The following is a 10,545-nucleotide window of genomic DNA, read 5'->3' as shown; positions in this document are numbered from 1 at the left end:
ATCACAGGGGAAAAAATTGTCTGCATACTTTCCATACCACATGCTCCTGCAATGGACATGTAAAATGTAAGTGACACATGAGCGTGGAGCTGAGTACAACCGAACGCTAAATAATACAGTTTTAGGCGACTTCAAATGTTACAAATAACTTTCATGAAGAGAAAATACACTTTGAAAGAGTTAAAGCTCCAAGATGAAAACAGGGACAGCGTCGTGGTAGCGTCCTGTCAATCACAAGGTAGCCCCGCCCCTAAAGCATACCCTGCTTTATGGTCTGTTTGACTCTAAATGGAGCATCATTTACTAAATGAACATCATGCTGTATTGAAGAAGACTTGAAACTAGAGATCGAGACCATAAACTCATGTTTACAATATTTACTGAGGGAATAAATCAAGAGAGAAGTAGAGTCATTTTCTCATAGACTTCTATACAACCAGAGGAGTCGCCCCCTGATGGACAGTAGAGAGAATGCAGCTTTAAGCAGCATTGGCTTCTCTTTTTAGAATCGATTGTTGCTGATCAATAATTGAAGGACATTTCAGATGACTATGCCGTCTTATCCACTGAGATCTTATCTCATGTAGACATTGGTGTTTGAGGGGGACAAAAACAGGATTTTTACCAAGTGAGGGTGACATAATAGGACGATAAATAAATCTTAATTGCTTTCAGGGAAACAATTGGGACTGAATTCCATCTCTTACCAGCACAACATCACCAAACATGATGAAGACTTAGAAAACAAATGTGCAGATGGAACACTTGGTCACCACAGACACCTGACCTCAACATAACTGAGGGTGGTTAATTGCACACAGCCTCAGTTAAAGTGGAGTCCATCACTAAAAAATCCTTTGGTGTGGTGACATGAAATACTGCTGCCTTGAGTTTTACATAACACCGAACAGAATAGTGGCTACTTCTTACTTTGTATTTGTATCCCTGTTTCTTTGTTTACTGCATTGTTAACAGAACAAATCTACATATCTTGAAAAGTGTGTGTGTGTGTGTGTGTGTGTGTGTGTGGGGGGGGGGCCTCTCACTGTCTTCATTTCTTATATTCTTTCCTTTCTCAGCTGTCTGAAAATTTGAAAAAAATGGTGTGAAAAAATATGCAATTTTCAAAAGAACATGTTCGTATAGAAACCATTTCATTCCCATTCAACTAAACATAAAAGCTGAACACAGTCACATCAACAGACAACACATTTTGAAGATTTGGGTTGTTAAAAATGTATTATTTCCATTTTAAACAAATGAAATGTGGTTAATGTTTTGAAAACATCAACCTGACATTGGAGAAATTAAGTTGAATCATTTGAGAAACATTGTTTTTTTTGTTGGACACATCTTTAAACTGGATACACATTTGATCAGTTTCACTGAATGCTTGGTTTTAAACGTCTAAATCTGTTCTTTCCAAAAGTTCTCTTCGTCATGAGAATATAATCACTTTGCAGGGAAACAATGCAGGTCTGATTGTAGATGATCATATCCGTTCCCTTAATCTAATATCTCTGGGAGCCAAATCAGATCAACAAAACACAACAAAGCTGCGTCATTCATCAACCTCCAGAAGAAGACGGTAAATCCTCTTTATTACATGAGTGGTGGACAGTTCCTTGTTGTTGTGTTTTAGTAAAGCAGCTTTAAAGACAGTAAATTGTTGGTGTAATGTGTTGAAATGTTACTTCTTCTTTCCAGCTTTTGGCGCTTTCTCTAGTCCTTGGATGTACTTGCGAGGAATTTGATAATGATCTGAAATTGAAATAAAACATTAATCTGAATGTATTTGTACAAGTAAAGCAATTGAGAGAAACTATATTTATTAAGTTCCAAACCTAGCAGCAAATTGCCGACTTGGTGAATCTGATTGCCTTGGATCTGGACCAGGACTTTGTCCTTGGACCCAGGGATGGGCTGTAAGACGGAGCTGGCCTGGACTCGGCGCTGCAGAGCTGTGGCCACAACTGCAGGATCCAAACCGTACACATCCAGGTTCTTTATCAGAGTCACCTGCAGGGAGCATATGGAAACAATAAGAGCCAGAACTATAAAGCAATATAAGTTTAGAGCTCATGTCAACCAATAAGTAACAAGATACTGGGACTCGTGAACAAGCTTTGTTTTATCTTTTTAGACGCATTAACGGTGGACAAGCGGTCAAACCCTTCCTTAAAATAATGCATCACCATTACTATTATTAATGGTCGGGTAATTGAATCACCCATCACCTGCTGGCTAACGTTAAACCGAGAGAAAGACCGTGTTGTTTCATAACGTCGGCTACAGTCAGGTTACAGGTTCATGAGGTTACCATTATACTAGGTTTTAGAGGATAAAGGGATGTGTATATTTGCAATAGATTTGAAGAATTTTTTTTAGCACTCAAACTGAAAATATGTCATACATTATAGAGTTATAAATGCATGCCTAAGAGACTTGACTTGGACTCTAGCTCAGAGACGTGAGAGTTGACTTGGACTCTAGCTCAAAGCTTTGAGACTTGACAAAGACGTGAGACTCGATTAAGACTAGAGCTCAAAGACTTGAGACCTAAATTGGACTTTAGCTCAAAGACTTGAGACTTGGACTCTAGTGACTTGTGATTATCTCTGGTTTGACGTCATTAAGAAACGGTGTCTCCTTTAAATGGTTGGCACAAACAGATGGAGACAGATTCATTTACAACAGTAAAATGCCCTGCGCTCAGAACATAAATCTGCTTGTCTATCAGCTGATCTACACCTGGACATTTTTAGAGAGTGTCTTCACCTTCTTGTTGGAGCCTCGAGACGCCACAGATATTTCTATGGGCTCTATGTGGCCCTTCTTTCTGACGGGTGCATGTCCGGGGAACACGACTTCATAGCACTCCTGCATTCTTGCCAGCGCCCTGTGGAAATGAGGTGGCATTGTTTATCCTACACCAAAAGGTAGATGACAGAGAGTTGTTGAAATGGGTAGTAATGTAGAGCATATGATCAGCAAACCATCGTGTAAACAAAAAAAAGCTTATACTTCATTCATTTCTACATAGAGAGCAACAATCTGAAGGTGTCCACCGAAAAGGGAGGGAGGTCTTTGTCCGTTTCCCGACCCGTACCACGAATAAGCATGGGAAAATATGAAAATTTCATTTTACGATTATCCCGCCAAAATAATTGCGATTCACGATATTATCCTGATAATCATCAAAATATGCTTAAAACCTTACATTTTGTGAAGAAACATACAAATATTTTTCATGCATCACAAATAGGACACAATTTTTTTTTTGTTTAAAAAAACAACAACATTCTTAAATAAATTCTGCTAACTTATAAGGTCACCCTTTAAAACTAAAGTATAGTCAAAAAATAGGGGGAATTTTTAAAAAGGTTATGTTACAGTCTCTAATTAATACTGACGCCTTTAATGGCGTCCTGAGTCCTTTCTGCCATGATGAGGCTGACTGACTCCCCCTACAGTGTATTCAGATGTCGGTAATTTATCTATTTTTCTTAATTAATTGTAGATCAATAAAAATCCACAGAATACATACGATTTAAACTATATGCACTGTATTGTTCTCCCATTGTAGCCTTCCAAAGAAGTGAGAAAAAAAATAAAGAGAATATAAGAAAAACTAAATAAGAACACAAAGTCTTTACCTGCTAAAGAGGTCATCCCACTTAAGAGACTCGACCTCCTGGTACTCCGATTTCTCCAGCAAGCAGTCACACAGCGTCGGGTTTATGGTCACGTAACTGTGAAGAGGGCAGCATTGATTTGAAAAAAGCACGTCTTATAGTGGATGGGTGGCATCTAACAGGAAACATGCTGCCTTGTTAAGCTGTGCCAGTTGCATGGCAGATTTTATTCAATTTCAGTCATTTTCAATTTAGTTTCACATCAAAGATTTGTACGACCTAAAGGGAAACATGAGATGTCACTTTCTGTTTAAGGGTCACATTTAAAGCATTTTGATCAATTAAAGCAGCATTACATGGTCCAGGGTCAGTTCTGTAATGGTTCAGTGGTCAATAAGGCACCCTGTTATGTAATAAACTGGCAGGGTGGTTATGTTTAAAGTCAAACTGAGCTTTGTGCCGTCAGCGTTGTTTAACTACAAAGGTGCTTCCTAGCGTTGCAAAATTTGGGAATACTCAAGGTGGAAACTTCCAATGGGAATTATCAGGTATTTATGTATGGAATTAAAAGGGAAATAAAGTGAATAAAATGAAAATATAGTGGTTATCTAATCAGGATGCATTTAATAACTTATATGATGATACAGACTAACCTTTCATCACATCATTAGCAGAGATAATACATTCATTTGTCAAATACCTGCAGGAGGAGTTTGCTTTCAGGGCTTTCTAACAGAAAGAGTTTATTTGAACCCAAACTATGATCTTTTCCTGATTGTAGTAGGTTTGTTGTGGCAAAAAGGGAAACTTCTCCCATGTGATGGAGGGTAAGCGAGCTAGCATGTTAAAGGTAAACTATGTAGCATTGGTTTTGCATCGGTTGCTGTTTTCTAAACAAACAACTTTCAAAATTGGCCACACCTCCCTGGAAAAGGTGGTCGAGTGAGCTAAAGTGCAAATGGCTGGGAGTGACTGGGAGTGACTTTATTGGGAACATAGCATAGCTTTACTCTCTCTTGTCAGGTCTGGTTCCAAAAAAAAAAGATGGCGACAGCCAAAGTGCAGAACTGGAGACTTCATCTTTCAGTCTACTAATGGGTGACGTCACAGTGACCACGTCCACTTCTTATATATATAGATCTGTTACAGACACAGACTGTACATGTGTACAGAATGCAGTGCATGGTTACAATTAAATTCAGTGGCCATACTTCTAACCAAAACATGCTGTATGACCTTGTATTGCATTTTTTTAATGTGTATTTAAGTTCAATCTTAAAAAAGTATGCTTTTTTTGATTGGAATTTCCATGAAAAACTGCTTTAATTTCTAATGAATTCTCTAAATACTTCTCTAATACGATTATTTCTCTGTTGATTGACTTATTGATTAGTCAAAAAATCCCTCCACAATACTCTTATGTCAGCGGACTGGCGCACAAAGTTTGATAGTGAGATATTATGTTGAGATTTTAGACAAAAATCAAATGGAAGAAAATCGTATCTTCTTTGTTTTTAAAGCATCTACTTACTTCTTATTATTTTCATCCACCAGTTCATTATCCTTCACGTACTCTGTGACAATATCTCTCACTTCAGCAGGCTGCAGGATTGTTCCTTTCCTGTAGGGGCATTAAAGAAAGTAAGTACATAAGTACAAAAATAAACATACATATCTTCAGCTTATAGTGTTTTTAAAGACGTTCTTTTTTTAAATGCTGTTGAATATTACACCAATTCAAAAACAGACTTCATTTTATGAATTTAGGGATTATTGTATATCCTTGCAAGGCCTGGATCTACATGGATTTTTAAATACACAAAACTACACACAAAAATATATCCAATACAAAACACCTATTTAAAAAGGTCCCTTATAGACATTTTTAAGACATACCAAAACACTCAGCTTGGCATAAAACTTTCATTACCTAGTTAAACATATCTTTAATGATATGTGCTTCTTCTCCCTCATTGAAAAATGCAGAATCTATGAATATGCAAATATGTTTCATTTCAAAAACTAAAGGACGTCTCCTACTTGGCTGTAAAGTCTAATTGTGAAGGGAGGGGGAACTTTAATGTTCTAATAATGTAAATTGGTCAAATTAGAAGTAAATAATAGGAAATAAGCCGATCGGTCTATACGGTCGGTTTATTAGAAGAACTCAAAACAGAGTGATTCCCAAAACGGCTTAAGATTAAGATTTGGGAACTGGTCAAAGGGAAGGCTGTCTTGGCCCCTCTTCAGGGAGGTCAGCTACAGAACAACCCTCCTGGAGTTGGTGTGGATTCAGTGCTGCACCCAAGTAAACATGACACAGCAGGATGCTCGCGGATAGTTGAGCTTCCAGACTCCCTCCCACGTCCCCATGCCGTCTGAACTATTGAAACGTATGCATGCATCAAGATTCAGGGGTTAGCAAAAACCAACACACCTCTTCTTTGCATCCAGGAAGAGAGGCTCCAGTCTCGCTGACACAGAGTACAGAGTGGTGATCTCGGGAGGATGGTACGGAAGTTCTCCTTCCCCTCCCTCTTTCAGCGAGGCCGCTTCACCGTCCGTCTCCTCGGGAACTTTGAAGTAACGCAGCCTATATAGAATTAATGGAACAAGAAAAGAAAACAGGGCAGACAAAAGGGCTAGTCAGTCTGAATGTGGGCGAGAGTTTGAATTTCCGTCAAAGAATTTCTTTAAGTTGAGACAGTGCTTGGCTCACGCTTGATTTTTCCAGTCCACCTCCACAATGCTCTCCACACCCTTGGTTAGTTCTTTCACTCGCACAAGGTGGTGCTGCTTCTGCATGGCCTGTAGAAACTTGGACAGCTGTTGGAAAAAAACATTAAATAAATGCTTACAGATGGGCGTTATAAAAGAGATGTATCTGTGTAAAATATCACAATCTGGACGTCCTGTATACCTTTTTATAGCTGGATTTCTTGATATCTAGTTGTTTTCCACTTGGGCTGAAATAACACAAGATGTTTTCAGTGCGAAAATTTAATTTCTCTTTAGAAACATCGTAAAAAAAGATGAGCTGAGCTTTTACCAGCAGGAGAACATGTGGATCCGGAGAAACGTGCTGGTCAGCAGGGGGAGCTCGGATTTCTTCACCTTGCTCTTGAGTGCATGGAGGAAACACTGCAACAGCAGGGCGTCCATTGTCTCTGCGAAAATCACGGCATGACCTGGGTCACATCCTCTGAGCAGCCTCTCATCAGAAAATCTTATCTCAGTGAATTAACTCCAGCCCTGCAGTCGTTTAATTACAGAATGTCTCTATTTGATTTGAATCAGGGATAATAGTTAATATGAGGCTTAAGATTGTTATCAAAAATGTGGTTTGGATAAACTCTGGAGGAATGTACTTCAATTTTTTTTTTTAACATGACATTGTGACAAATATGTTGGAAGTCTGGTACCTTGTGGCATTTTCTGGTCGTCTGGGTTCGCCTCCTCTTCCTCGTTGACCCTCTCTTCCTCCTGCTCAGCCAGTCTCAGCTCTTCAACACCAGAACAGGCCTGATCTGTGACCTTTTCACCTTGAGTGTTCTCCTCCTCCTCCTCCTCCTCCTTCTCCTTCTCCTCCACACACTTCTCAACCTCCTCCTCTTCTACCTCATCGGACTCATATTCCTCTCCATTCACCTCTTGTCCTTCACCCTCTGCATCCGGTAACGAAGGAGGACCTGACTTGTCTCCAAAAGCCCTAAAAGAAGACACGTGCAAAGTTAAGGGCTTGATGGTGAATCCTGTAAATGGAGTCATAATTTGTGCAACAATTATTTAAACTTGCCCGAGGCGATTCCTAATAAGAGGGTTATTTAGCAAAACAAAAAAAAGGGGTGGAGGACTTTGATCAATATTGTGTGACAAATTGAAAAATATGCATGTATGCATGTAATAGTTTTATTGTTAAGAGCCAGATGAGGAGATTGATTTCACTCGGTGTAGTCATAACGCCAAAAAAGAAAATGTGTAAGTATTCTTTTAGATGAAAACGTGCAGAAAAATGCATTATTAAAATCTACAAGAAAATGTAAGCTGCTCACCAGAGATTATCCATGTACGCGTGGAGAACACACACTCCTCTCCCTTTCATGCCCAAACTGTGCATCTCTTTGGTGGACACAGCAGCGGTGCCAATTGCAACGGGAGCTCTGTAATCCACCGGAAGAGTCACACTTAAAAATATGTGACGGAATTCGTTAAGACGTCTTTCCTAAATCTTTTATAATAACTCACCTGTTGTTCACCAACGTAACAGAACAGTAGTCGCCCCATTTCACATCAGGGAGACCACCTGAAGGCACCACCACACCTGGCAGCATGAGATCTTATGGGGGGAACACAGTATGTGTTACTTCACATCAATGTAAATTATTGCCAAAATCTTCTATTGTGATATAACTCATTCATATCTCAAACGTACTAAATGTACTATGTTTTCTGGTAGTTAAATAAATAAAAGTATATATGAAATAACAACATGTTAAGCCTATTTTTGTATTCTCCTGTTCGAATTGAATACATGACAAATGAAAATATCTTCTAATTTCATTAAGAACTTTTGTGAAAAATTTCAAGTGAAATTATTGAAAAAGAATAATATATATTTTTTCAGCTAAACACTGATTTAATTTCCCTGCATGCACACAAATAAATCAGACTCGGATAATAGTTTGATTTAATCACACTGGGGTAATCCCATAAGCAGTAATCTTTTTTTGAGTCATTATCTGCTTTTTATTACCAATTAAGACGTTGCAATTGTGTATAATCTTAGAAAAAGAAGCGTACCTGCCCCTCCAATCAACTTCTGAAGCACTGGAGGCCATGTCCTGAATGTTGGCAGGAGAGCAGGGTAGCGCCAAAGCACATAGACTGAAAAATATAATAAGAAAATGCACAGTTAAAATAATAATAATCATAAATATGTCAATATAACTAGATTGCCATGTTGTCACCTGTAGGATAAAGCCGTTTCTCCACTTCAAAGAAGAGAGGATTTTTGTGAAGAACGTAAAGTGTCACAGAATCTCCTTTGTGGACATAAATCTTCACTACATTTAACTCCTCTTTGTTGGGGATCAGCTCAGACAGCTGGACAGCAGACAGCGAGGGGAAGGCTGCAGATATCTCCGCTTTGAGCTTCCTCCTGAAGGTAAAAACAAACGTCTCAGTTAATGGATAGGGTCATACTAGTAAAGAGTACCGCTAGCAATATAATATATATTTTACAGGTGTAATGTTATACATACTTTTGATTGAAAATTATAATTAACTGAACTCAACTTTCTGCAGTTTTCACACATTATGACAACCAGACTTATTAACTTACTTAGATGCGTAACAGGTTTAAATTATTGATTGCATTCACTGTACTATAATGCTTTTTAATATATTTTCTTAAATTGCTTTTTCAGTTATACTTTGTATTCGTTACAGGACCTGGTTGTCAAAGAAACATTATTTTTTATCTGAAATTGCAGTGTTTTTTTGTCTTATACTAGTGAATGGTGGGTAAATATTCTCTCTCTGTGCACTGAAAATGCCTTTTTTACACCAAATCAGCATGATCTACCTGACTGAGCAATACTATAACCAGTTTCTTATCACAACATTGAACATACATGTACAAAACCTATGATTTAGTCAGTGTGTAACTAGCTTTTTGCAATATAATGTAACAAAACAGAGCATTTCAGACCTGATTCTGGGGGGAAATGTGACTGATATTGGTTTTTGCAGTGTTGTTTTTAATTCAAGATAATAAGCTTTTTGTGTTGCATTCATTTTTCACAAACAACAGCATGTCACATGACTGACAACAAGCTGACAGCAGCTGTCTCTCACCTGTCTGATCCTTTGATTGCGGTGTTAGATTTGACACGAAACGGTCGTGCAAACATCTTCTCAGGAAGTAAACAACTCCTGCTACGAATTCAGCATTTCAGCCTTTAAAATAATGATGAACGACACCTCTGCGACAGCGAGAGAGCCTAAAACATTTATTATACGAGCTTTACAGTTCAACCAATGCTCGCTGGGCATGGTGGTCCGACACCTATTTGTGTCCGACGAGAAACTGAACCGCGTCAACGTTGGTTCCGCGGATGTGGATTTGAATTGTTGTAGGGTTGGGTAAAGTGGGGGACAGCTTGTTAGGACCAGTTTAGGGCTGGAACTATATTAATGTACTGTTTCATACACACGCTGACAGGGTGGAAGGGAGGGAGACATATTTTGACAACAACAGCATGGAGTTTAGTGAGGAGGAGAGTGAGAGGGAGGATGTGATGACAGCAGGGAGGCTGAGTGGGAGTATTTGATGAGAGAGAATAGATCAAGAAAGGGCTCTGGGCTTTGAAAGCACATTTTACATACTGCGCGTTCCAATACAAATACTATAAATGTTAAGTATGTCCCAGTACAAAGTTTGTCAAATGCAGTATGCCAAAAATACCAGGATGTTCTACTACATCTGGGCCGTTGTGCAGTATGCAAGCCAGGATGCTTTTTGTGGCTATTCTGAGCCACAATCCTTTGCACAGCATTTATATATATATATAAAAGCAAGAGGGTAAAAAAAAATCAAAGTGCCATGGCAATGTCCGGTTCTGCTGATGGAAGCCAAAGCTGAAGTATGTTAAAACTTGCGTTCGCTCTTCTGGCCAGCAGGGGACGACTCATCCAGTTTGGTTGTATAGAAGTCTATGAGAAAATGACTCTACTTCTCTCTTGATTTATTCCCTCAGTAAACATTGTAAACATGAGTTTATGGTCTCAATCTCTAGTTTCAAGTCTTCTTCAATACAGCATGATGTTCATTTAGTAAATGATGCTCCATTCAGAGACCAGAGGGTAAGCAGAAGGTAAACTATGTAGCATTGTTTTTGCATCGGTTGCT

General features: G+C 38.7%; 1 protein-coding gene across 1 annotated transcript; it reads right to left on the bottom strand.

The window, feature by feature from the left end:
• Positions 1-1,148: 1,148 nt before the first annotated feature.
• On the bottom strand, positions 1,149-9,718 carry eif2d (eukaryotic translation initiation factor 2D). Its single transcript, XM_054609593.1, has 15 exons — positions 9,492-9,718; positions 8,603-8,793; positions 8,436-8,519; positions 7,881-7,971; positions 7,688-7,795; positions 7,058-7,344; positions 6,685-6,802; positions 6,556-6,601; positions 6,355-6,461; positions 6,073-6,228; positions 5,167-5,256; positions 3,657-3,752; positions 2,779-2,899; positions 1,845-2,019; positions 1,149-1,761 (listed from the first exon to the last, which is right to left on the bottom strand). The coding sequence occupies exons 1-15, from the start codon at positions 9,545-9,547 to the stop codon at positions 1,691-1,693; spliced, it is 1,797 nt and encodes a 598-aa protein (XP_054465568.1). The 5' UTR covers positions 9,548-9,718; the 3' UTR covers positions 1,149-1,690.
• Between the last annotated feature and the right edge of the window lie 827 nt (positions 9,719-10,545).

The sequence above is a fragment of the Anoplopoma fimbria genome, chromosome 12 (genome assembly GCF_027596085.1).
Source record: "Anoplopoma fimbria isolate UVic2021 breed Golden Eagle Sablefish chromosome 12, Afim_UVic_2022, whole genome shotgun sequence".
Taxonomy (NCBI): domain Eukaryota; kingdom Metazoa; phylum Chordata; class Actinopteri; order Perciformes; family Anoplopomatidae; genus Anoplopoma; species Anoplopoma fimbria.
This window is presented reverse-complemented; position numbering and strand designations above follow the sequence as displayed.

Excerpts from the sequence above, each read along its gene's own strand:
- eif2d (XM_054609593.1), bottom strand. The coding sequence starts at position 9,547 with ATGTTTGCACGACCGTTTCGTGTCAAATCTAACACCGCAATCAAAGGA. Across the intron at positions 7,796-7,880 it reads GTTACGTTGGTGAACAACAG|AGCTCCCGTTGCAATTGGCA; the intron begins GTGAGTTATTAT and ends GGTGGATTACAG. Across the intron at positions 2,900-3,656 it reads TGGGATGACCTCTTTAGCAG|GGCGCTGGCAAGAATGCAGG; the intron begins GTAAAGACTTTG and ends TCATTTCCACAG.